This window comes from Heliconius melpomene, chromosome 6 (assembly GCF_056956725.1).
Source record: "Heliconius melpomene rosina isolate 202511_hmr_F chromosome 6, ASM5695672v1, whole genome shotgun sequence".
Taxonomy (NCBI): Eukaryota; Metazoa; Arthropoda; class Insecta; order Lepidoptera; family Nymphalidae; genus Heliconius; species Heliconius melpomene.
The window spans coordinates 7,833,865-7,861,676 of NC_140394.1; the positions used below are offsets into that span (position 1 = coordinate 7,833,865).

The 27,812-nt window shown below is 31.5% G+C and overlaps 2 protein-coding genes and 1 long non-coding RNA gene across 9 annotated transcripts; 2 read left to right on the forward strand and 1 right to left on the reverse strand.

Moving 5' to 3' along the window:
* The first annotated feature begins 8,536 nt into the window (after positions 1–8,536).
* Positions 8,537–19,795, forward strand: LOC146538324 (synaptic vesicle glycoprotein 2B-like). Of its 3 annotated transcripts, none has more exons than XM_085186641.1 (11): positions 8,537–8,742; positions 13,173–13,226; positions 13,907–14,068; positions 14,691–14,853; positions 15,222–15,343; positions 15,522–15,763; positions 16,067–16,272; positions 17,064–17,326; positions 17,603–17,762; positions 18,071–18,198; positions 19,468–19,795. In XM_085186641.1, the coding sequence occupies exons 1-11, from the start codon at positions 8,739–8,741 to the stop codon at positions 19,521–19,523; spliced, it is 1,560 nt and encodes a 519-aa protein (XP_085042767.1). In that variant the 5' UTR covers positions 8,537–8,738; the 3' UTR covers positions 19,524–19,795. The 3 variants fall into 3 exon arrangements, with proteins under 3 accessions (XP_085042767.1, XP_085042766.1, XP_085042768.1); XM_085186640.1 differs by lacking the exon at positions 8,537–8,742 and adding an exon at positions 12,929–13,076 and having other exon boundaries at positions 13,170–13,226; XM_085186642.1 differs by lacking the exon at positions 8,537–8,742 and adding an exon at positions 13,006–13,078.
* Positions 19,796–20,248: 453 nt separating this feature from the next.
* Positions 20,249–27,627, forward strand: LOC146538325 (synaptic vesicle glycoprotein 2B-like). Of its 5 annotated transcripts, XM_085186645.1 has the most exons (12): positions 20,249–20,537; positions 21,218–21,273; positions 22,466–22,519; positions 22,887–23,048; positions 23,242–23,404; positions 24,020–24,141; positions 24,380–24,621; positions 24,905–25,059; positions 25,627–25,889; positions 26,354–26,513; positions 26,861–26,988; positions 27,301–27,627. In XM_085186645.1, exons 2-12 carry the CDS (start codon positions 21,237–21,239, stop codon positions 27,354–27,356), a joined length of 1,542 nt encoding a protein of 513 aa, XP_085042771.1. In that variant the 5' UTR covers positions 20,249–20,537; positions 21,218–21,236; the 3' UTR covers positions 27,357–27,627. The 5 variants fall into 5 exon arrangements, with proteins under 5 accessions (XP_085042771.1, XP_085042770.1, XP_085042773.1 ...); XM_085186644.1 differs by having other exon boundaries at positions 20,250–21,273; XM_085186647.1 differs by lacking the exon at positions 21,218–21,273 and having other exon boundaries at positions 20,254–20,537.
* On the reverse strand, positions 24,181–26,978 carry LOC146538326 (uncharacterized). The gene is made up of 2 exons (XR_014878052.1): positions 26,851–26,978; positions 24,181–26,508 (listed from the first exon to the last, which is right to left on the reverse strand). It is a non-coding gene; the product is annotated as an uncharacterized LOC146538326 (long non-coding RNA).
* Positions 27,628–27,812: the final 185 nt, after the last annotated feature.

A 27,812-nucleotide genomic window follows, 5' to 3' on the forward strand; every position in this document is an offset into this window, starting at 1 on the left:
TGTGGAACCCAGAAAAATAATAGGAAGAAGCTCATATATTTTACTGCCACGTCCAAACCATCCGTGACTCAGTGAATTCTTTAATATTTTTTTCCTAAACAATCTTCAATACGGTTTGATAAAGTGCAACTCGTAACATATGCGAGTACAAAGGAAGTTCATACGAATATGGGATAGAATACGAAAATATCAATGTATTTTATTTCCGTATACTTTCCTCTTAGTTTCAATGCCAATTTCATTTCGGATTCTACCTGTTGATTTGTAATGTTAAATTCATCCTGGTTAAAAAATTTTAGACACGAACGAACGAAGAAATAAATAATCGAGATTTAGCAATAGTATACAATAATATGTAAAAAGAAATTAAAGGGCGTTCAATATCCACTCGTTGGAATTAATCATTATTCATTAATATTTTCATTTTTTCGTTCTAATACCAAGGCAAAGACCTTATTATTTGAAAAAGTAAAACTAAAGTATTATATACATACATATTATATTATATGCCTTTTTATAAAAAATAAAGAACATCATAAATAGAATACGGAAACACTTTCTTCCCAAAGGAAGTATAACTAGCTACTTGAAAATATGTATTATACCACCATTTACGTGGAATGTTCGTCGATGTTGTTCTTGATATCCTTCCGTATACGACGCGAGTGTCGCATTACAGACAGTGTAGAAATTATTAAGTAATTGATATTAACACGCCAGCTGGCTTTAATCTGGATACAAATGTCTATAAAAAAATGTTTATATGTCTTCATGTTCCGTTCACAAGGGTGTGACTATAAACGAGACGGACGTTGGTTCGATTCTCACTCGGGGAAATGAATGATTATTTATTAATTTTTTTTGTGTGTAATATGTAAATCGCGGCGTTAAGTTCCACCACTCAACACTTAATGTCTCGAAAATTCGGTAGAAAGTAGGGAACGGAATGTTTTAATACTAAGTTCGCTAGCTTCGTACCCTGCCCTACTATTCTATCAAAAGCGTGATTTTTTTAATATTATGTAAATGTATTGTACCTTGCGTTAAGTTAAGTAAACAGCAATTTTGCAAGTTTTTTTAATAGCAAATATTTTAATTATCTTTCGTAATTTTCCAACATAGAAGAAAAAGAACAAATTAGTCTATACTCTCCTTCCACTTAGGGTATTAACACGTTTTTCTTTCAATGCGTTAGCCAAACTTAACGACTAAAATGCGGCATGGGGTCTACTATATCCGAAGTACTTATTCCCAGTGCGTTCCTGGGTCGAAAACACCCGTTCTATCTGTTTACAGACACTTTACGTTACATATATATAATATTTATGTGACATTATTTTATACCAATATATTGACGAATATATATATATATATAAATGACTGAAATCGCAGGTAAATCCGCCAAATGGTTTCGATACAATTTTAGTGTTGAGAATGATAAAAAATCGATAGTGATAAAACATACATTAAAAAAAGGTCAAGGCGAATCGTATTCGCTTACTGATGGTTCCGTACGAATTTCAGGATTTAGTCAATACAAATTAGGAAATACAAATAAAAATTGATAAAATTTAAATGTGCGGGCGTTTTCATTGTTTTTGTATAAAATAAACTACAAATAGATATAAGTTTTTAATTTGGATTTTTATTTGTTCTTGTGTTCTTTTTTATTTGTATTGTAAATGCTCACTTTATGCCTAATTTCATAATTTTAAGTCTACAGGAAGTATCATATAATTTGACTTAGAAAAATTTTTGATATTAATTTCAGCTTGCCGTGGTAGGCACCACCATGCGATCTCGAAATAAATAGAATCAACCCGATATCGCAGTGAACGTGTTAAGTTTAAATTTTTAAATGAGCTAAAAGTTTTTCATTTTTCAAATTAAACCACAGCACTAACCAATGTAAACAAAAAAATCCGTTGTTCATATACCTGCTATTTCTTCAGGAAGAAAAAACCATATAAATTACTTTAAATTAAACATGAAAAGCACAAAGATAAAATTAATTTCAGTAACTTTATTTTAATAGTATTGAGATATAAAAAAAACTATATTAATTTTAAACTAAAGAATTTAAACAAAAATAAAGGAAAAATGTTATTACCATCAATAAAAATTTCATGTGTTATTGTATTAAATACAAGTAAAGCAACAAACAAACGGTAGTTAACTTGTAACGTTGTGGAAGTTAATAGAGACAATAAGCAATTATTCTTTACAAGGCCAATTATGGTCTTGATGGGTTCGCACCAAACCTAAATTTAAAAGCATCGCAGTTTCGATGTCACATAGAACCACACAGGCCTTGGATGTTATATGGTAACCGTTATTCCTTATATTTTACAATATCCTATCCTATATTTTATAAAACAAAGTCGCTTTTCGTGTCTGTCTGAACTTTCTAACTCTTCTTCTTCTAAACCACCCAACGGATTTTTATGCAGTTTTCACCATTAGGTCGAGTATTTTTCAGGGAAGGTTTATATATAGTTTATTATTTGTACATTCTTATGTAAATTAACATAAATACGATAAATGTGTCTAAAGTCCTACCCGTTGAGACACTTTCGCGCATGCGCTGCTTTAATGGTAAGTACTACATGAAAATAATGTACTGGAGTATTGTTCCTCTTAATAAGATCTACAAAAAAGTCCGCGAGAGCATATTTTTATCTTTTAAGAATAACGTGTAGTGATCATATCTCTGTCTAAAAATAGTAATTTCAATATATTTTTTATTGTGAGGGATATTTTTCCATAATGGTATCAATCCTTATCCTTTAAAATACTTTATTAATTTTCTACGTTAAACGAAGATAAAATTTGCTTTTTACACTATTTCGAAATTGCGAATAGTATTAGAGAAAAACGCATTTAATTGTTGACACATCCCGCCGTTGATACATCAGCTGTGCCGACTCAAGTTTTACTTATCCCTTACTCTCAGCATATAAATAAGTATATTAGTTACGTTGGCCATTTAATGTAGATCAAAACTTTCTTTTACTGTTTTTTCATTTTAATAAGTACTTTAGAAGTTGTTACAATATCAAAACATCCTTGCCGCCCCGCGACGTTTTGCTTATACAAGCGCGTCATGAGCAGTCATCGGTGGTTCAGTGGTAGAATGCTCGACTGCCACGCGGGCCCGGGTTCGATTCCCGGCCAATGCATTCTATTTAATTTTCCTCACAGGCAGCCACATAGTGCTTGCTTTTCATCAGGGACAGAATACCCTCTTCAGCATTAACCACAAGCTCGAAAAAAAACCCGCCTGCCTCTATAGCAACGAAGTGTTAGATGCGTTTGCACGTATTGGATAATTGGAGTTGAATGTATTATTTCAGCGCGATATATTTGGTTTCATATTTTTTGTAGTAGTTATTAGTAGGTAGGCTTTTGTTTATAATTTCCTCCGTTTAAAAATAGACATTTAACTATCTAAAAATAGTCATTTAAAAATATTTTAATAAGTACTTGAAAAGATTAGTAGCACAGATTTAAAATTACGGTACCTACTAAAAAATCCTTGCTGTGTAAAACAATTGGAAAATTCTTATTGAAACTACGAAAATGCGGGTTGCATTAGAGTTAAATTAATTTTCACACTATCTTAAGTGCTTTGCAAACATACATTATATGAATAATCCAGTAGTAAAAGCGGGCGAAGCCGCAAGGGGGTCGCTAGTAAATGTATAAAATAAGAAAATAAAATAAATAATAAACAGCCTTTTATTTCTTCCAAAAATGCTAGTTTTCAAAGGTTATTTAGTTACAAAGATATCGGAATATTTATAAGAAAATTTATTTTTATTTTTCACTATATACTTTCTTTTATTTATTTCTTTGCGATTCAAATATAAATGTATAAATAATTTAATTTACATTTTTCCCTGTAAATATAAACAAAATGTATTATGAAAAGCCTAAATTAAAATACTTAAGCCACCGCCATTATTATCATATGGAGGAATTTTATGTTGTAATCTGCAAAGAGGTCGAGGTCCGTACTGTTTGTTTCCTTTAAGGTTTTATTATTCCGGTCGTGGCGACAGCGACCCTCCGATTACGTGGCATATTTATTACCAATTTCTTTACACCTTTACATAAAGTAACAGGTAATATTGACAGCAATGGTGTTAATGATTGAGGTAACTTGTTTGGATAATCGGTCTAAGGATTTCTATTTGGCTATTTGATTTAATTGTTATAAGAAGTTATAGAAATACAAGAAGTTATAGTTAATTAGAGTGTGTGCTTAAGACACAATTTCGAAATTAGTTTGTTTTTTAATCTTCTACAATAGTTTTTTTATTTGTGTTTTGTTTTAAATATTTGAAAAATGTGCGAAATATGAAAATGAAATATAATATATGTATAGAAATATAAAATTCATAACTGCCGTATATAAAAAATATATTATAATGTTTATAATTGTACAATATAAACTGGTTTGCAATTTTAGTATGTGAATCAACAAACAACTTACTTGATCTCCTCTTCATAGCATGTCTCTCAAAAAAAAAAAAAAATAGCTTCTAAATGCTGCAGGGAGCGTAGTGTTAAGACACTCCGTTCCCCACTTTCCACCGAATTATTCGACTCATTTCGTTTTAAGTGGCGCCAGTCAACGCCAGGCTTTTACCTTGGTGACAGAGCGAAGAAATGAATTATTAAATTATAATTCGTTCCCCCGAGTTGGGATCGCACCCATAACCGTCGCGTTACAGTCACATCCTTGTACTTCTGCTCTACGATGGCCTCGCTCAATAAAAATAAGCTAGAATTAAGCGCATACTTAGCGACGCGTGTATTTGGAATGATTTATTTACATTTCGCGCGACTTGAGGACATTGATTGTTGGATTCAGTGTATGTCGAAACCGATCTCAAAGGACGCGCCGGCAGTCGTTTTGCATACAAATGCAAATGCCGTCTAATGAGAGACGAAATTTATTGCACATGTCATATGTTTTAATGTTGTATACGAAGCGTGAATTACTTATTTGTTATTATATGATTCTTGGGAAAATGGGGAACTTACTGGCTTATGGCGAACACTCTTAACACCCAGGTTCCCTCGGCCTACTTACTAACTACTTATGATTCTTAGAAGGTAATATGGATAAGGTGGTATAACAGTTGTTAAATATTGATTGAAGGTAACAAATATATTCGTGCTTCCATAGGCATCTTCAGCAATGGTTTACATTCAACGGTCTAACAACATCGACGTTTACTTAGATAGATTGAAATCTGGTATTTTGAGTAATTGTGTTAGACAAATTTAAAAAGATCAAAAATTATATTACGTTGCAAACACAAATAATAATTTCTAAAATAGTTTAATTATGCTTATGCTTATTATAAAAGTTAGAGCAATTATTTTAGGTTAAAATTTTTTGTGAGTAAGGCATAAAACAGATTTTCAACATTTATTTTTTATCTATTATCGTCTAGACTTATTCTATGTTATCCACAGCATCTTTCATGATAAAATATAAGATTTATCATGCGTGTTAACTGTACTTCTATTTTTGACAAGGAAATAAGACATAGATAACATAAATATTACAATATGGCTGGGATTAGTATATTATAAAATATTAATTTAAAATATATATTTATCTATCAAGCGAATGTTCCTTTCATCATAAAAATTTAATCTTTTTCAGCAAAGCAAATCACTATTTTCTTACTTGGCAATTTTCCTTTAACCGAAACATGTTAAAGGGATTAAGAATTAAATATGATTTAAATTATTTTCTTACTCTCATTAAAGCTTCTACAAAAAGTTATATAACAAATTATAAAGTACATTGTTTACTGCAATATAAAATCGATACCTTTTATACTTGATAAGGCGCTAATGTTTTTCCTGTAGACTAACTACCTATATCTCTAAACAAGGCAGGTAGACGCACTTGACCGACGAGAAGCCTTGCGCGGCCCTGAGCCGTGTCGTAGCCGTACTACGCATTTTCAATTATACCTCTCTTCTGTTACCTAAATACTGTTTATGTTAAATTATTACTTATTATTGCTATTAATAGTAATAGTCAATTGTTTTTCGGTAATTTAATATTGCAATTGATATGTATTTAAAGAAATTATGATATAAATGGTGTTCAAAAACCGGAAGTTATTATGAGCTAGTTTAACAAAGGTGTATAGATAAATAGGAAGTCATGTTTGTATACTATTTTTTTATTATTTATATATTTATCTTAATGTTTTACATTTTTAAAAATACAAGCCACTCAACACGCAATGCTTCCAGAATTCGGCAGAAAGTGGAGAACGGAGTGTCTTAACACTAGGTTCTCTCTGCCTACCCTGCTGTGTGCGGAATACATGAATGAAGCTTAAAAAAATACTAAAATACATCAGATAAAGGCAGATTGGCATAAAATAGCTTCTCTTTTTCGATGGCACGTTTTTTATAATTGAACAAAACTGTACGCAGTAATATTCGCATGACTGTACATATTAGGAATAATTCATAAGCCCCTATAATTATGAACGCCTCTAATTCTACATAGCTATTTTTATTATTAAAAATGTCCATGACAAAAGGTCGGCCAGGTTTGTGTTGGTTAATTCCGAGGCTAGTGCTGATAGGGGTAAGAGCATTACTAAATATGCTGTGCGTATAGTTTTTGTTCGTTTCTTAGTACTCGGATTACTTGCTGTTGGGTTCTACGAAACGATAAAATGTGTATTATCTTTTTATAAACATTTAGGTACTAATTAGTAATATTATTAATTTGTTTTGAAGTTTTATATGAAAGTTGTTTTCATCTCTTTTAAAGTATTGAAATGAAATAATTGTACAAAACGAACAATTTATATGTATTAATATGTGTTACATTACAAAGGCATATCTTGTTTATAATCTTATTTCTAATTGTTACAATTTTCATTTTCAATTTTCTTATCAGATCCTCTTATTTTTAAATAAAAAAAGGTTTAATTTTAAACGTCATTGTATACGCAAATAAAATTCTAAATTATTAAACAGTATATTCCTAAGGGGGCAAATCGTCTTATACCGATGTTCATTAGAGTTTGTTTGCGGCTTTGCAGCCCAATCCTCGGGGTCGCCTTGGGACGAAATAACTCTGCTTGATTAAAACCGAGACATTTTAAATTGACTGTGAAGTAAGCGACTTATCAAGAAATATGGTTCATTGTAGAATATTTTTTGCTGTGTATATAAAATCGCATTCTTTTTTTTTATATTTTACTTTATGTAATTTATGAAAAATAAAATAGTATAGCAATTTCTTAGTAAGCTCGAGCGCCTGCAACACCTGCTAATAAGATTCATCTTTGGATTAAGAAAACACGACCATGTGCCGTAATCAACTTAAGTGGTTGTCAATAAAAACATAGACGCTATTCCTTTACACTACTCTACACCTTCCTTTATCATCCTGTTGCAGCATTGCACCTCAAGGAACGTTTAAAGTTCCTGGGGTCGGACACCCAACACTCCCAAACCCTCCGTTCTCGTAATAACAACTTTCTGGAAGTACCGTTGTGCCGCACAAAATGCTATGGCGACTCTTTTACTGAAAAGACAGTAAAACTCTGGAATGAGCTGCTACTGGAACTGAGACGGTCCCAATATATAAAAGACGTCTTAAGCAGCGCTATCTCAAATTAAATCTTTAGGACATTTGACATTTTGTTAATGTCTCTATTTGTATTTATGTATGTTTGTGTATGTTTATATAGAAATATATGTATATTTATATCAATATAGATAACTTATTTATAAATATGATGTTTATTTATTATATTTCGCTATTTATGTTAAGTAACTGTGAATTGATCATTGCGTTTTGCACCTTTCTGAATTACACTTTTTTGTCTTTTTATAAATTAATTTGGTTTTTTTTATTTTTACTGCACTTAAATATTATTTATAAATATTATTTTAGTTTTACTGTGACGTATTAACCGGCATCCATCTTTGAGTAACCACAGACAGTTGACGACTTTGAGTAACCCAGATTGGTCCCAGGATAATACGTGGGAACTATGGAAAATATAGAAAGCTAAATTGGGACTATGGAATGGAGTTTGAATGGACTGGTTGCTGAGCTATTGGATAAGATTAACGGACGTACGTTTTTTTAAAAGTCTCAAATTTGCAAAAAGTTTTCCACTAAATGGACCCCACAAAACGGAATAATGGCTTGGGCGCAAAACCAGTGTATTGATGATGATGTTGAGAGCTATGCAGTGGTTTCTCTATCACAAGGACTTTATGAGCGAGTTGTGTTCAGACAGTTCAGAGTTGCTTCGGCAACTTTTAATGTCCTATCAAAAAACAGTGTCCAAACAAAGCACATAAAAGCAATTAGATACAAAGCCCAGCTTACGTCGATGTTACATAACTGTAAGGAAGGCTAGAAGTCACGTAAGGAGATTGATCGCGGCCACCGTCTAGATAACGCGAGATGAGCGATCGGGCGACCTTATCGTTATCAGCATGCAAGGAATCCTCAGTAGGAGCCGGTAGTGAGTCGACATTCGCATAGAAGCCGTTGTGGCCGACACGCGACACCCTTGCGCACGAGCCTTTGCGTACGAGCGCTCCAGCCCATGCGCATACGCTGCATTCAGGTGACGATGCAACGCCGCCGGTAGGCCCATAGAACGTGATCTCGACCGGACGTTATTTTTTTTTTTTTATTGTGAAGTGATTTATTATTCTGTTTAAAGATGGGTGAGTTGATTTTGTATTTTTTTTTTATTATTATTATTTTTTTGTTTTTTTTTTGAGGAAAGTATTGTTGAGGGATGATAGGTTTATTTAATTTATATTAATACAATATCTGTAAATATAATCAATATATATTTTTTTTACATTTTTGTTATTTCTTATAATGCAATTAATTATAGATATTTTCGGCCATTGTAACTATAGTCCTTATTATGTTTATGCTAATTTAGCAACTTAGTGACGTAAGCACTAAATATACATATCAGGTATACTCGTATGTTACAAGATTCATTACCATTTTTATGCATTTTGATTGTTGTTGAAAAGTCAAGTTCAGCAGGTTTGCTCGTGCACAAAGACAAACACACAATGACAGCGAAACATTTACTTATTACGAAAATCGGAAGCAACACGCCTGTCACTCATACTCTATAACAATATCTGCTTAAATTATTATTTAAGACAAAATCTTCTAGTATTGTTCTCGCGAAAATAGAGACAGCCGTCGCGATGACTAAGAATGATTTAAAGAATTGACTGACATGAAATAAACTAAATAAGTCTAGTGAATCTTAAATTTGCTAAAATTTTTGTTCGCCAATCTTTATTTTTTACTGTTTTTATACAAAAAAATACACTATAGATGTACAAGTTCTACTTTGTCAACTGCTAGGAAAAAAGTATTTTTTTTTATCGTTTAAAAACATTTAATTATATTTCTTCTACGAGTAGATTAATAATAAACCATAATAATTATAATACTGAATAATTAATAACTGGTTAAAGAAAAAATAATAACTTACCTTAATAGAAAACGTCATTTTAGTTTCATTCATTAAGCAAAGCAATAAGCAAAAAAGAAAAGTTTTTTAATTACTATAATATATGGTAGTGCGTTGATATTTTTTGTAAATAATCAATTAGAAATATCTATTTATTTACAAAATTATTGTCATCTTTAAAGTATCTTATCCTTAAGATATATTTCATTAAATTAACGCTATGCGCGCTTATTACCAAGGCAAGTAGAAGAAACAGAGTGCTAAAACACTCCGTTGTCGACTTTCCTCTGGAATGCCAAAACTATTATATAATATTTTGGTAAAAAAATTACAAGTGGTAATTTTTTTACCTAACCTAACAAAGAAAATGTCCAATATATTTCTTACTATTAATAATATAAAAAAAACCATGATTTTGAGAAAGAAAGAAATAATATAGTTAAATAAATTATCAATTAATTTAAAAAACATTTACCAGTGTATCATCTAAAATGATTTTCTTAGCCTAAGTTTTGTACCAAAACGTAATTCTACAAATCTTTATTTGACGTTTCCCAAAACTTGATATTTTTAAATATGTCATTGTATATCTAAGGGTGCGATGTTTTAACAAAAAGTGTTTGAACATCAGCCTGTTTTTTACATAATACGTTTTATAAGTGTCACATTTACATATTATTCTCAAATAAAAAATTGTGAATTCGCTGTATATAACATTTTTATGAAACTGAAACTTTAATTTGAGCTTCCGTATCTCAAAAAATAAAAGGGGACCCCTGTACAATTACGTAGAGGTATTTATGGAAAATATTCAAATCTATAGCCCCTTAAAGTACTGAAAAAATCTAGGTTCCAACTCAATGCAAACAAAAGATACAAGCATTTATTTATTTATGTTTTGTTGCATTTTGTATGAAATTTGCCGTGTAATCAAAACACATTAAGTACTTCCAATAGACCTACAGTACGATAGTTATGAAATTTGACACGAAGTTAGAACTAACAATATATTCAAACGAAATTAACTGAAAATTTATCATTATTTCATTGAAAAAATCATTATAAATTTTTATTTGTAGTTCACTTTGTATAAAATAAGTGCATATGCCCGGAAATTTAAGATTGTCGTTGACGTACAATCCTGAAATTGGTACGAAAGCCTCGGTGTGTAAATCCGAGTCGCACTTTTTTTATTACTAATATGCTATTACTTTTTATTATATTTATTTATATATATTGTGAATCTATATCGTTAAAAATCTATTATCTCAACTACTAATCGTATATAGGAGTATTCGATGAATAATATAGAATACCTAATGTCTAAAAAATAAAACCTGAAAAATAACAAAAAAATACAATGGTTATTTCCATATCTGTGATCTCTAATAATTTTATCTCTGAACTATCAAGTATTAGTCACAACCAGATAAGCCGGATGAGATGAAGATGAGATCCATTGTGGACATCATGAAACATTTTTAATAAAAAAAATCAGCTCAGTAAATCAGCAGCTTAGGCAGAAGGAATTCCATTTCCTCACATTCCGCGTAATTTTTGGAGACCGTCGTAGGCCAGTGGTACAAGAGAGTACTGGAACGCGACGGTTGTAGTTTCGATTCCCATTCGAGGGAATGAATTATTAGTCATTGTGGAGACCGCGCTTAGGCAAGCGCTTAGGGCGCCCTGCAGCACGATGGACAGACGATTTAAAGAAGGTGGCTAGCACCGGATGCGAGAAGCCCAAGACCAGGTTGGTTGGCGTGGGGACGGCGATAGGCTGATGAAAAAATATTTTCATTTCTTCGCTCTGGCGCCAAAAGCCAAAAAACAGAACATTTTTGTATACTTAATTACATATTTAAACATATTTCATCAAAACACCTTGGCGTACTAACAATGCCGTAGTGACCGTGCCACTGTCGCTCGTATTTGCCGCTCTAGAGCAAGCAAATGATAACGCGAATGTTTAGATATGTCACAAATGATTTATTTACTGTGGCATTGTGGTAAAACCCTCCTCATCTCATTTTGTAAAATTGATTCAGATGCTACTAGTGTCATTAGATAAGATAACGTCGAATGTAAGTAAGTAAGGCTTAATTTTAAGGTATCGTTTTAATAAATAAATAATGTTCGCATTTATTTTCAATTTTTTTGTGTATTTCATGGAGTGTCCTGTCCTTTTAAGGACTTTTATTGAACACTAAACCTATATACACATCGTCTTTAAACTAAAGACCTAAGACTTTAAACAAAAATTTTAGCAAATCAAGACTTAAAAATTATCACAGCTCGCGGAAGCTTAAAATTATTACATAACTATATCGATGTATTTTTATGGTTCCCTGCCTCAAAAGAAATGCCTAATGCCTATATTTACAAAATTTGCCACGAGATGTTTTCTATGAGAATTTACTGTAGAACCTTAAACTTACAACTGTAGTTCATTTCATACAAAATGATAGCATACTTTCAACTTCTACCTATAAATTGTATTTTCTCTTGACCTGACATCCAGAAATTGTTACGGAACCCTCGGTAAACGAGACTGACGCACACTTACCACTACTCAGTACTCGTTTAATTTTATAAGAATGACTTGTACATCATGATCTTCAGAACTAATACCCTAACGGCTAGTTCAATTAAATCGTGACTGTGTCCACAGTTTCAATTGCTTGGCTTAGATAAGCTTTAGTAAACATACTTGAATTTGATATCTTTAATAGTAATTAAATTCATTTTTCGCCATTTCCATTCGTTTTGGTCTAGGCCCTAGGCATATTTATATTAAAATAACCTCTTCGCTTACTATCACGAAGGTAAATTTCAAAAATATTTGCCTTTTACATAATAGTGCTAGGCCACATTATTTTTGTACACGGTTACTAAATCGTAATCTTAAACGCAGATAGATATCGATAAGATGAATATTCTGAGTGCTTTTGATAAAAACGATATTTTATCAATATTTAATGTTAAGATATCTCCGCTTCCAAACTTTTAGTCAACTTTAGTTAGTTTTAACTTTTAAATGACTTGTACTGAAAAGGAATCCGAACTTTTAACAATATTTTAAATGAAACTCTGTGTCCGGATTCATATATTTAGTATTATATATTTTTTGGAGACTTTTCCAATATTTTGCAGTACTCTGTGGTCATGAATGGAGAATAACAGTTCAATAAACAGTTTCATCTAAATAATCAAAATCTTATAATACTAACAAGATAAATATATATAACGTAATGTAAAACATATTAATTTGACTATTTAATTCTAGTATTTAAAGGAATTTTTAAGAATTTCTTATTTAAGTATACGAGTATTTGCAAATATTATGTGACATTTTTTATAAATATTGGTGGGTAGTCAAATATATTTTTTGAAATCTTTTTTGCTAATGACATTCTTGTTTTCTTACATCCCGTAGTTGGTTCTGGGCAAATACTTCTAATAAATATATTAAATTATGATTTTAACATAACTATCAGTTAATAATGACTCTTGAAGCCCATATTACAGTGACGAGGTGCATTAGACCTGTGTTATCAGTTAAGTTTAAGCAGATAATTCTATTTCTAGATTAGGTAATAACTAGATTTGTGATATTTGTGTTGTATTTATACCTTTATTTCTTTATTACAGGTTTAGACTTTTTAGAGCATGGAGCTGACTTCGAAGCCGCGATTTCGGCGACCGGTAAGTTAGATATAGCTATATATAGTAAATACATAAATATGTACAATTTACATATTCATTTCATATAAATGAAATTAAAAAATGCTAATAAAAGTTTTTGACATTAAATAGTAGATAAGTAGTTTTGTGTTTACTTCTATGCAACTTATATAATTGTAATAATATTACGAGGCGTTCTTTACATTTCACGCATTCCCTTAAACCGAGTATGGTAAGTGAAAAATTTTCTAGAACATAAGCCCTAGTCATAATTGTTGACTAAGAAGTATTTATCATGTCCATTATATGCCTTAAATGAATATCGGAATATATTTGTAATTGATAACCTTATTCATGATAGAACCTCCGTTGACTTGAATATTTACGCGACAGCTGTAGATTCATGAAATATTTAATATTTCCTCGCTTTGGTGAATCTAGCGATGAAAATAGGGAACGGAAGTGTCTTAAAGGGAACGGAGTGTCTTAACACTAGGTTCCCAACTTCCATGTTACCTTTGTCTACTCTGCTACGGCGGAATACAGTGAGAAGCTTGAACTCGTATGTAACCTTCATTTTCAATTTACTTTTCTTTTTCATTAGGTAAACAAGATAACACTTAACTTATAAGCTATACCTTTTTTGACCATATGAATAAGTTATTAACTTCTAAATTTAACTTTACTTTAATAATTTGTAGGTTTTGGCCGTTTCCATTTCTGTCTACTGGCGATCACGGGGCTGATCTACGCCAACACCGCCATCGGCATCACTATAGTGTCGTTTGTGTTGCCCGCCGCAACATGCGACTTCCGTATGACATCGTCCGATAAGGGTTGGCTGACTGCCGCCCCTATGTTAGGTAATAAGGCTTTATATATTATATTTATATGTAGCTGTTATATTTAAAAAAAAATATAGCAAAAGAATAAGTGTTAAATAATATTTTTTAAATATTGTGGTTTTTTTTTAAATATACATATGCGTAACTTCATCGCTGAAAGTTTATTTATTTATTTATATATACTTTATTGCACAAAATTACAAAAAAACAATGTACAAAAGGCGGGCTTAACGCTAAAAGCATTATCTCCCAGCCGACCTTGTCATGTGGGATAATAAGTATGCAGGTGTGCAGAAGTAAAATATACATACATATACATACATACACATCCAATAAATATATAAATATACATATAATAAATAGTTATACATATAATATAAACCATATAATAATATAGCATACCATATATACTCCAATATATACAATTAATTTAATAGATGAATATTATATATTTATGTTATTTAGTTCAGTTAATTCAAAATATTACATAATATTTAAATAGTAGATAAATATATTTAAATCTACATCTAATATTTTAATTTAAATGTTAGATATATGAAAACAAAAACTTAATTGATAGCGTTAGCCACACAATTTTTCCAAAAATATAGATTACAAAAAGATTAATATTTTTTTCCAGGCATGGTCCTCGGCTCATACTTCTGGGGTTGCTTGGCCGACACTAAAGGACGTAAGGTTGTGTTGGTATCGACCCTGCTCCTCGACGGATTCGTGGGCATCATCTCCTCCTTTGTCCAAATCTTACCCGTATTCATGGCTTGCAGATTTGTCAACGGTTTCGCGTAAGTTTTAGTTATTCATCTAAAATATACTTATATTAACATTATAAAAATATTTAAATTATTAAAAATATTGTTAATATTATCAACTATGGTCGGTATCTAGGCTATCCCGGAAAGATATTACTTAGATTATTTTAATTTTCTAGTCATAAAAGCAAGGCATTAACTTTTCCATTCTAAGCACAATATCTTTAATAAGTCAGTCAGCATAGAGAATATGACGGCGTGCCCGATAAAGCACCTAATACAAAAAAATTACCTTGGGGTTCTTAATGTCAACTCTACTATGCGGAAAAAAAGAGACATTATTTGCCTTTTTTATTCTTTTTGTAGAAATAGAATAATTTTAAATGTACTTTTCCTTCCAGTGTCGCAGGCGCAATGGGAATCTGTTTCCCATACTTGGGAGAATTCCAGCAAACCAAATACAGAGAAAAGATCCTGTGCTGGATGGAAATGTTCTGGACCCTCGGTGTTATTTTGCTGCCATGTAAGTTTTATTAAGGAATATTTACTTATTATAATTTACTACTAATTCTATTAGTTTAAATAAAATTAGGAAAAATAAAAAAAGTCAAGTTTTTAGCATATTTTGTAAATCTAAGCTAATTTGTAATTTCTTTGCTCAGAAAAAAAAACAAGATAAAAATTGTAATTAAATTCCACAGTGATTGCGTGGGGCATCATACCCATCGAGGGTATTCGTATCGAGAACGGAAGCTTCTCTTACGACTCGTGGAACTGGTTCGTAGCGGCGTGCGGTATTCCGTCCCTCTTGCTTGGTTTCTGGCTATTCTCGTTCCCAGAGAGCCCCAAGTTCATGATGGAGTGCGGAGACTACGACGACGCCCTCGCCTGCCTCAAGAGCATCTACAGACAGAACACTGGCGATGATCCTGACAACTACCCGGTAATACATTTTTCTCATAAAATTACTTACTTTCATAGTATTTCATAGTATTTGCGATACATTTAGCTTATTACTTTAATATATTTTCAATTTAACTATTTTTTTTACTATTATGTCCAAAGTAAAGCTATCTAAATATAGATTGTTTACATGATTAGACTCAAACGCGGCTTTGCTCGCTCGACTAATTTTTATGTAACTGATAATATTTCAATATATACATATATTGAAAACTAGTTATAAACATCATTTATAAACAATCAATTCATTGATCTTAAATCTTAATACATTTCTTTTCATTAGATCAAGAGCCTTAAAGAAAAAGTCCGTACAATTTCCGTGGCATCGCAGAGCTCACAAAAATCAGTGCGAAGCTTGAGCATGCGTAAGCCCAAGGATCTGAAACGACTTTTCAGCGAAATCTGGACTCAAACGAAGGCGCTTTGCAGAGCACCCTACCTGAAATACACAATACTCACTTGTCTTATCCAGTTTGGCTTAACTACCAGGTATAAAGAATTCAATTTTATAATTTTACAAAATAAAATTGTAAAAAATCAGCTTCAGTGCCGTATAAAAGGACACCTAGTGTTAAGACACTCCATTCCTCATATCAAAATATATAAATATGGTACTTATGTGTTAAATATGTTGGATTTTACACTCAAATGAGATTTAGGTGCATATGAGTATAAGCAACATATATATTTTTTATTATTTTAAGGAAAGAAACGTTTACATTATTTATCAAATTTTAAAAATGCAAAATAATTGATGTGAATCTTTGTAGATATAATTTATAGTTAACTAGTGGACTCAAACGCGGCTACGCCCGCTTGAACTATACGAATATTTATAAAATATAATTATGAAATTATTTTCAGTTTTCAACAGAGAGATGCGTTACGCAAGCTCATTTTGGGTGACGTTTTCTAACAACAAACTTTGGAAATGGTTGCTTAGCAACGGCGGTTGTTATTAACATGGCGGAATTAATTGCATGTCAAATTAATAAGTATTTTAATATATTGATATATATCGAAAATATTACAAATATGAAAAAAAAAGTATCCTATGTTCATCCCGAGACCCTCAAGTATCTCTCTCTATGAGTATTTTATCACAATTAAATTAGCGGTTTGGCCCTGATTGCGTAAAAGACAGACAGACAGACAGAGTTACTTTCGAATTTATAATATAGGTATGGATTCACACATTGTATTAATTATAATACAATTTATATTTGTATATTATAATAATTAGGTAAGTAGGTATATATGCAATTATTTTAATTCCTCAGCTACTACACCCTCATGATCTGGTTCCCTGAATTGTTCAACCGTTACGAAGAGTTCGAGCACCGCTTCCCGAATACGTCTGCGTCGGTCTGCGACGTCTCCAGCATCGTGGTGAAGGACGATACGAACCTCGACCCCTACGATTGCGAGAAAATTATAGACCAGAGTGTATATACTCATACTCTGATCGTTGGCCTCGCCTGTATCCCCACCTCTCTGTGGTTGCCACTCTGCGTACACAAACTTGGCGCTAAGTTCTTCCTCAGTAAGTTTTGTTTGAATATTTATTTTCAGGTTAATATTTTCATTATAGGTTAATTGTAAAATTATATCGTTGTTATGCTTTGTTTATAGTTAACTCTACATATGTGATAGTACTTATCTTTGCTATATATTTTAAAAGGCGTATTAGAAATATAATTCACTGCGTGTGTAAGAAACTTAGTGTTAAGACACTCCGTCCACTATTTTCCTCCGCATTCTGAAAATAAGATTTATTAGCTTCTTAAAACTTATTAATTGTAACATCTTCTTTTCTCAGTTTTCTCCCTCGGTTTCGCCGGAGTGGTCACCGTCGGTCTGTACTTTGTACAGAACTCCATTCAGAATTTAGTGCTATCGTGTATCTTCGAAGCCCTCACCTCGCTCGCCATCAGTCTTGTGTTCTGCGTGTTAGTCGACCTGTTCCCGACAAATCTTAGGTAAAACCATTTTATATTTTGACCAGTATATGTTTTAACTTTTAAATGTTGTCATTTGATGTCCTAAATCTCTTAGGCTTGACACGGTAGGCCGAGTTAATATCATGTTAAAACAATCCGTTATCCACTTTCCGCAGAATTTTCGAGACATGCTTGTTGAGTGGCGCAACTTAACACCGCGTTTTGTCTTGTTAGCAGGACAAAAGATTTAAAATATCCAATAATTCATTCCCCGAATGGGAATCGAACCCACAGTTTCTTAAAGGACATATGAGGATATACAATATAATATTTTAATAATTTCACAGGGTAATGGCAGCCGCGCTTTCACTGACTGCCGGTCGAGGTGGTGGTCTCATAGGCAACTTGTCCTTCGGCTACTTGATCGACATCAATTGTGTTATACCTATTGTAGTCTTCTCAGCATTCCTGTTTAGTAAGTTATAATAAGTTACTACATATCTTCTCCTTCCCATTCTAGATTACGCCGATTCTTGCTATCTGGATTTGTCTCAGCAACTGCTTAATAAGCTCGAGCGTCTGCAAAATGCTATAATAAGATTTATATTTGGACTTAAAAAGTACGACCATGTGTCACAGTTTCGTGCTCAACTGAAATGGCTCTCAATAAAATACAGGCGTAATCTACATTCCCTCACTCTCCTTTATACCATCCTTTTTCATCCTATTACTCCTTCGTACCTTAAAGAACGGTTTAAGTTCTTAGGGTCGAATTCCCTTCATGTCCAATGTCTCCGTTCCCGCAATGACAACCTCCTTCAAACACCTTTGTCCCGATCGAAACGCTATGGTGACTCCTTTACTGTCAAGACAGTAAAGCTCTGGAATGAGCTGCCGGTGAATATCAGAAAATCTCAGACGGTTGGAATATTTAAACGTCGTCTTAAACAATACTACCTGGAACAGTCTATAAACTGATTTTATTACACTTAGTTTATGTATGAATATTTGTGTATGCATGTATATGTGTATCTGTGTATATATGTATCTATGTATATATATATGTATATATATATATATATATATATATATATTTGTATCTATATATGTAATTTTATTAATATATATGTTTATATTAAAGTAATCATAGTAAGTAGTTAGGTATATGTTTGTAGAATATATTTTATTTTATTATTAAAAGTAATTCAATGCTTTTTGCACCGTTCTGCGTTTGTGTTCTACATATCCTGTAATGTCGGTTGCCTGTAAGAGATCACTCTTAGCGATAAGGCCGCCATTGCACATTAATCTTATATATACTGTGTAAGTCAAATGTATAGTCCAATTGTAAAAGTGCAATAAAGTGTTATTATTATTATTATTATTATTATTATATATATAACATCAATTTAAATTTATATAATTATTATTTGAAGCAAATTATGTTTTACCTCCAGATATGTTTTGATAAATAAATGAGTAAGGAAAATGGAGGAAGTCCAATGTTATGAACTATGAATGAAGTTATTTTTAATATTTTTTTAAATTTTGCATAGTTAACTTTTAGCTAATTTTTTTTATCTTTTTAAGTAGATAAGTACATTCGTTTTTTTAAATAAGTCTTAATAAATTTTCTATTATAATTTGACGTATAGAAACGAATGAGGATCACAAACAAAACTAAATTAATAATTTCTACTAAATTAATAATCTGTATATTTAATGACAACATCTCATATTACAGTTGCTGGCATCCTCTGCTTCTTCTTGCCAAAGACAGGACAAGAGGCGCTCGACTAACAAGTGTTTACTCTAAGCTAGCTAGTACAATTTAGACTGTCAATGTAGAACAAAACAAGAAGTGAGTGTACATAATAAGATGTAAATATGTGGACTAAGTATTATTATTTATTGTCCGTAGTATATGGGTGCGTTCCTTACCTTTACCATTTTCTTACTGTGATTTCAGTATTCCAATGTTTTGAAAGTAAGATGAGCAGTATTTTAGAGTTGACTGTGTAATATAATGTTCTTAAATTATTATTATTATTGTTATTAAAGGTCCTTCCTTATTTGTTTGTTTTATTTTTTTTTAACCCTGTTATTGGTTATGCTATTGTTGTAATTTTACAATTGTATGAAAAAGAATGTAAACGAGACGTATGTAAACATTGTTTTGATTAAAATTATATTTCATAAACAATATACAATTTTCTTAAAAATAAGTGAAGACAATAAATTAAACGATATTTTTTTTTTTAGAAATATGAATACATAGGTTACATTTACACATGACGAATATTCCAGCAACACTCTTAATAGATCTATATATTTTATATGAAAACACCATTTAAATACTTATACAGGTTGTCCCAAGAGTCAACGATAAGACGAAAACAGGTGATAGACCAAGTCGTGACAGTTATGAGAAAAATATAAAAAAAATCTTTATCGTTTACTCCTGCATATATAATAGGCGGGGATACTTATAATTATTATTATTATATTATTATTTTATATATTAAATATACATACCACAAGAGTATGTACTTCAAAAAATTCCTTTATTGAGAGTTCATTAGGAATAAAATAGCGAAATTTTTTGGTTTTTGTCAAATTATGCAATCGAAATACGCGATTAACTTACAACAACGCCATCTAGTTTGTAAAGGGCGTAAAAGATCATATCGCATTATTGCAGAAAACGTAATTTGTGTTAACTTAAAACAAGGAAGGGAATTTTGGGTTTTAAAAAAAATACAAACCTATAATTTTACTTTGTTTAATATAAAATAAGTGCATACGTACGCAAATGTAAGTTTGTCTATTTCAAATTGTACTTCCCGTTGACATACAATCCTGAAATTGGTACGGGAACCTCGGTATGTGAGTCCGAGTAGCATTTGACCGGGTTTAAAGATTTTTAATTATAAATTCACCCGGGAAATTATACAACATATATACATTTATACTTAAGTTTTTATTTTTATGTATATGAAATCATATCTGGTACAGCTTCTACGAGACTTGAAATCCCTATAAGTAAAGTTACATATCGAGATTTAATCAATTTTGACAGACGATATACTTATACATATCAGCATATTTGAATAATCTTGTTATTTTGTTACATATAACGTCATGTTAGATTACTGTCTTTTTATAATTTAGATTTTAGGAAACCTTCTTTAATTTTTATATGTTTTTCATAGTTTAAAAATATTGATTACTATTGCACATTACCTACAAACCAAACATAACCGCCCAAATTATGGTTCAATTTAAGACAAGAAGGTTTTTATCGATTGTCAAACATTTTGTAGTCATAGATAAACCTCATCAATATGTCAGTTTATATGTATTGTTTTATATTTTTCTTTATTTTATTTATTACAATGTTATATAATTTTAATAAACAAAATTAAACATATCAATGTGTATTCTTTACTTACTCTAAAATTGTGTAAGATAATTGTTAATTTTTGAATTTATAGACGCTATTATGTTTATGAGATGAATTATATCAGCGGACTGCTACACAGATTAAAACGTAAGTATTCTATTAATTATTACAAGTACATACGATATTATCATGTGATATTAATAACTAAATCTAGACAAAATATGTGTACGGATAAACAACAAAGTCTTACAGAAAGCCTTCTTGCAACTACCGCTTTTCAGTGTTACTCATGTTATTTACCATTTATAAATTATACGGTGCTATTTGCATGGAGAAGCATTGTTTAAATTTGAATTGTATTAATTACAATAGTTGATAGTCGACAAGGCTGCATTCGACACGAATCAAATACCTACAGCCACCCCTCGTGACAAGACAAAAACACCGTCTCCGTAGACTCATTTAAATGCCTTTGTCTCGTTATATAATTAAGACGTGAAAAGGAATACTTACTCCTGATTGATTAGGAAACATAAAATTCAAATTCGCATTTCAAAAGATATTTGTCTCAAATGATAATTAGTTTACCTAAATGTTATTTTTGGTGCAATTTTGTTTGTTTTACGTAATGCTTAAAATTGATATCCAAATATGATATACCTATCTTAAAACTGATTTTCTTAACAAGATATTTACCGGTACCTATATTGTTTGCAGACCTTAACCTTAGTAGATACTGAATCTTTACATTTGCCTATTACACCGCAAACTCATCCATTCATCAATTTAAAATTTATCACAGATTATTATATCTCTGACGGTGAACTTTTTTTCAATATAAACTAAATAAAGAAAAGGTTAAGATATTTTTACTTGTTGGTAAGCGTGACGTCCATAAGAAATAGCAATAGGCCACTCTATATAGCGCTATGTTTCAAATTAACCACATATTCCATTGGCGAAATGAATTGTGCTCAACTGGCACGCCATATATCGAGAAATCAATCAATCAACCACATATTCTTTCTAAATTGTAACTTGAAACTTCAGAAGCACTGATGCAAAATATTTATAATTTCCTTACAGATTAAGTAATTTTGAACTATTATGAATTCTGGAATTTATGCCAAGAAATATAGCTGTACTCAAATGAGTACGGTGACTTTTGATGGGTTAAGTTATGATTTTAACATAAGTAACTATCATATCAATAGTTTTCTAATAATGACTGTTGAAATCCATATTACAGTGACGAGGTGCATTAGACCTGTGCTTAACTGATAGTTAAATTTAAGCAGATAATTTGTGTTGTGTATATACTTTTACTTCTTTGTTACAGGTTTAGACTTTTTACAATATGAAGCGGACTACGAAGCCGCGATTTCGGCGGCCGGTAAGTTTGTTTTGTAATACTTCCAAAGAATATAAGCATTATGTATAGATATAGCTACCTTATAGCCAATTTATATATTATATATATTTATGTAATATGTAAATTGTTATTTCATGTAAATGAATTAAAAAAAATGCTAATGAAAGGTTTTGACATATAATTAGTAGGTAGGTAAGTGGCTTTGTAATGACTTCTATGCAACTCATATAATTGTATTAATATAACGCGACATTCTTTTTATTTCACGCATTCTCTTGAACCGAGTATGGCATTAAGATTTTTCTAAGACGAAAGCCATAGAAGTATAATTGTAACTGATATATTTGTATTTATATAAAACAATATTATTGACATTAATAATTTATAGGTTTTGGCCGTTTCCACTATTGGCTTCTGTTGATCACGGGGCTGATCTACGCCAGCACCGCCATTAGCATCACAACCATGTCGTTTGTGTTGCCCGCCGCGACATGCGAATTCCGTATGAGAACCTTCCGTAAGGGCTGGCTGTCTGCCGCCCCTATGTTAGGTAATTGGGGGTCTATATATAATATTTATATGTAATTGTCATATTTCTTTATATTTTCATAGGAAATTAAATTCTGTTAATTCTCGCTAAAAGGTAAGTAAGTATACAGCGCTCTGTCACAGATGCTGTGCAAAGTCTCTCCACAATAATACAAGTTTTATATTTGTGTAAAACTTGTACAATTTTTTTCCAGGCATGGTCCTCGGTTCATACTTCTGGGGTTGCTTAGCCAACATAAAAGGACGTAAGGTTGTGTTGGTTTCGACCCTGCTCCTCGACGGATTCGTGGGTATCATCTCTTCCTATGTCCAAAAGTTTCCCATATTCATGGCTTGCAGATTTGTCAACGGTTTCGCGTAAGTTTTAAGTTTTTCATTTAAAATACTCTTATATACATATATTTTTGTACTGCAATTATAAAAAATATTGTTATTATTATTAAAGATATATAAATGAAAAATAAATATTACCATATTTAGTGTCTAGGTTGTCCGGGAAATATATTACTTAGATTATTTTAATTTTCTAGTAATAATAATAAAGGCATTATTTAATTGTTAAAAATTGTCCTTTATTTACCAAGGGTTATCTGTAGATTGCCTGAAGCAATAAGACCGCCTTTGAATACATCTTATAAACTTATTGTTATTGTTCTATTATTTGTATCTTTTTTCTGTGTGTAATAAAGAATTTTCTAAATTGTTCTATTCTATACAAAGTTTTGCGTCCTAAAAGCAATGTCTTTTTTATTGATTATTAAGAAGTCATAATAATATATAATAATAATTATTATTATTAAGAAGTCAGCCTAATAGATGGGGAGGCGAAGATGCTAACTCCCTCACACTATAAAAAAATCTTATTATAAAAACTAGAACTGTCAACCCTGCTATTCAAGAAAAACATATACGTTATCTGACTTTCTGTTTTTTTTTAGAAATAAAATAACTTAAATGTACTTTTCCTACCAGTGTCGCAGGCACAATGGATATCTGTTTCCCATACTTGGAAGAGTTCCAGCAAATTAGATACAGAGATAAGATCCTGTATTGGTTGGAAATGTTCTGGACCCTCGGTGTTATTTCAATGTCATGTGAGTTTTATTAAGGAATAATTATTAAAAAAATATACAATAATTTCTATTAACTTTAATAAAATCAATGGAAATAGGAAATACAAGTTAGGATAGTACAGGCAGAAGAATGTACATTAATAATTTTGCTTATACAAGAATTTACATACAGTTCAGTAATTTTTTTTAGAATATTTTGCAAATCTACCACCTCAGAGTAAACGACAAAATAAAAACTACACATATTTAAATTCCACAGTGTTGGCGTGGGGCATCGTCTCCGTCCGGGTCGTTCGTTACAGCAACGGAAGCTTCTCTTACGACTCGTGGAACTGGTTCGTAGTGGCGTGCGGTGTTCCGTCGCTAATACTTGGTTTCTGGCTGTTCTCATTCCCAGAGAGCCCCCAGTTCTTGATGGAGTGCGGAAACTACGACGACGCCCTCGCCTGCCTCAAGAGCATCTACGGACTAAACACCGGCGATGATCCTGATAACTACCCGGTAATACATTTTTTTTATAAAGTAACATACTTGCAAAGTATTCGCCATACATTGAACTTACTATATTAATATAATATTTTCAATTTAACTATTTCATTAAAAAATAGCCTATGTATAAAATGTCCTTTCTAATACCTTAAAGAATATGTGTATAGAATCATAACAATCAGTTAAGTAGGAGAGGTAGAGCTTGGGCGTGAAGGGATACCAAGCAAACTTACATTCACATCTATAATATTAATTGTTCTATAATCTTAAATCGTAATACATTTATTTTTAATAGTACAAGAGTCTTAAAGGTAACATTAACATGCGTCAGCCCAAGGATTTGGAACTGCATTTCAGCGAAATCTGGACTCAAACGAAGGCGCTTTGTAGCGCACCCTACCGAAGATACACAATACTCATTTCCTTTATCCAGTTTGGCATAACTACCAGGTATAGAGAATTGAATTTTATGATTTAACAAAATAAAATAAATATAAAACATATATATGATATTTAATTATGTGTCAATTAGTAAAGTATGTACTTATATGTTACCGTAAGATTGTGAAAACGATTAGTTTATAATCTTACCGTCAATTTATAAACAATCCGAAAATTGTGTCCAATTGTGTCCAATCGTCAATTGACGAGTATTGTAAACTAAAGGTGTTCATAATCTTATATACGAGTATACTTATACGTTCTTTAATAATTGAATATATGAATAAATAAAAAAAATATGGCGGGTTATATGCTTAAATGAAATTTAGATGCATACTTGTATAAGCAATATACTTTTTTTAATATTTATTTTGATAGAGGAAAGAGGAAAGTTTACATAAATTTTGGCAATACAATATCCATTTATGTCTTCAATAATGATACGTAATTTATAATTAATTTACACATTGTATTAATTATAATCCAAAAATATAATTCATATTATATGTACTTATTTGTATTTTATAGTAAGCACATTCCATATTTAATCTTTATTTAAGATTCTTAATTCCTCAGCTACTACACCCTTTTGACCTGGTTCCCTGAAGTGTTCAACCGTTTCGAAGATTTCAAATGGCGCTTCCCGAATACGTATGCCTCCGTTTGCGACGTCTCCAGCATTGGCGAGAAGGACGGCAGACACCACGACCCCTTTGATTGTTACAACATTATAAACCCCAATGTGTATAAGTATATATTGTTCGTCAGTCTGGCTTGTATTCCTACCTCTTTGTTGTTGCCACTCTGCGTACACACACTTGGCGCTAAGTTCTTCCTTAGTAAGTTATTTTTAATATTTTTAAGTTCATATGTTTACTAGAATGATTGTAAAAAATATCATTCTTATTTATGTTGTTTGTAGTTACTTTGTAAACGTACTAATCGTTGCTTCAAACGATTAATATATTTTTTCAGCTTCGCTCTGTATTCTGCATGTAACAGGGTAGGCAGAAGGAGCCTAGAATTAGGACACTTTTTAACGAATTTTGAAAGCATTGCTTGTTAAGTGTCGGGTCAACGCCGCGCCTCGGCACCAGAGTGAAGAAATAAAAATATTAAATATTTAATTTCCTCGAATGGGAATCGAATGCACCACCTACCGCGTCATGTTTACAGCCACCACTGGCTTCTAATAATTAATCTTGTTATTTAGGTATAAATGAGACTGATATTAATCATCCAAAAAATAAATTTAAATTCTTAAAACTTATTATTTATCAATTGTGACATTTCGTTTTCTCAGTGTTCTCCCTCGGTTTCGCCGGAGTGGGCACCATCGGTCTGTACTTTGTACAGAACTCCATTCAGAATTTAGTGTTATCGTGTATCCTCGCAGCCCTCACCTCGCTCGCCATCAGTCTTGTGTTCTGCATGTCGGTTGACTTGTTCCCGCCAAACCTTAGGTAAAAATATTTTAGAATAATTAAGGATATAAAATCATTATGGAACAGTCTCACAATAATCGAAAAATTCGTTTATACAGAATGTTTTTTAATTGTTGTCATTTAATGTCTTATATTTTTTACGCTTTACGCGGTAGGCAGAGGTAACATTATGTTAAAACACTCTGTCCCCTACTCCGCCAATTTTTCGAGACGCTGCGCTGGCGCTTTGTCTTATTGGAAGGGAAAGTGAGAAAATGAAAATATTAAATAATTAATTTCTCGAGTGGGCATCGAATCCACAACGATGGCCTGATATACGGCACATGAGGATATACAAATAATTTTATATTTTAACCATTTCACAGGGTAATGGCCGCCGCGCTTACACTGGCTGCCGGTCGATGTGGTGGTCTAATAGGCACCTTGATTTTCAGCTGCTGGATCGACTTCAATTGTATCTTACCTATTGTGCTCTTCTCAGCATTCCTGTTTAGTAAGTTATAATAAGTTACTATACATATGTAAACAATTTAAATTTATATAAATATTATTTAAAGCAAAATATATTTTACCTCTAGATAAGTACTTATGTTTTATAAAATAAATAAGTAAGGAAGGTGTAGGAAGTCCAATGTCATGAACTATGACGACAACGACGACGATGAAATCACCTACAAAATAAATACATATAACTCATAATCACCAAAAGTATCGCGCTGTCTATCAATTTAAACATATGCATATTATTTCTTCTAAACGTTTAGCATTATGACTATATATTTAGTAATAACATTTATCATTACAGTTGCTGGCATCCTCTGCTACTACTTGCCAAAGACAGGCCAAGAGGAGCTTGAATAACAAGAGTTTACTCTAAGCTTTGTTTTTCTAAGCTTTAACCAGTGTTTGTACTAGCTACAATTTAGACTGTCAATGTAGAACAAAACACAAGTGAGTGTACATAATAAGATGTAAATATGTGGACTAAATATTATTATTTATTGTCCGTAGAATATTCGCGTGAGTTCCTTACCTTTACCATTTACTGTAATTCTGTATTCCAATGTGATGAAACATATTATGATGAGCAGTATTTTAGAGTTGACTGTGTAATATAATGTTATTAAATTATCATTATTGTTATTAATGGCTAATTTGCCCTCCTTATTTGATTTTATTAATCTCTATTATTGATCAGACTATTATTATTTTTTTACAATTCAAAATAAAAATATACAAACGAGAAGAATGTGAACATTATATCGATTAAAATTATATTTAATAAACAACAAACGATTTTTTAAAAAATAACCGAAG

What these genes read in the sequence shown, in the direction of transcription:
- LOC146538325 (XM_085186643.1), top strand. Translation starts at nt 22,234, where the DNA reads ATGAATTCTGGAATTTATGCCAAGAAATATAGCTGTACTCAAATGAGT. An exon ending in GTCTGCCGCCCCTATGTTAG is followed by an intron (nt 23,049 to 23,241) that starts GTAATTGGGGGT and finishes ATTTTTTTCCAG; the next exon opens with GCATGGTCCTCGGTTCATAC. An exon ending in ATGATCCTGATAACTACCCG is followed by an intron (nt 24,622 to 24,904) that starts GTAATACATTTT and finishes TATTTTTAATAG; the next exon opens with TACAAGAGTCTTAAAGGTAA.
- LOC146538324 (XM_085186640.1), top strand. Translation starts at nt 13,025, where the DNA reads ATGACTCTTGAAGCCCATATTACAGTGACGAGGTGCATTAGACCTGTG. An exon ending in GACTGCCGCCCCTATGTTAG is followed by an intron (nt 14,069 to 14,690) that starts GTAATAAGGCTT and finishes ATTTTTTTCCAG; the next exon opens with GCATGGTCCTCGGCTCATAC. An exon ending in TGGCGCTAAGTTCTTCCTCA is followed by an intron (nt 17,327 to 17,602) that starts GTAAGTTTTGTT and finishes TTCTTTTCTCAG; the next exon opens with TTTTCTCCCTCGGTTTCGCC.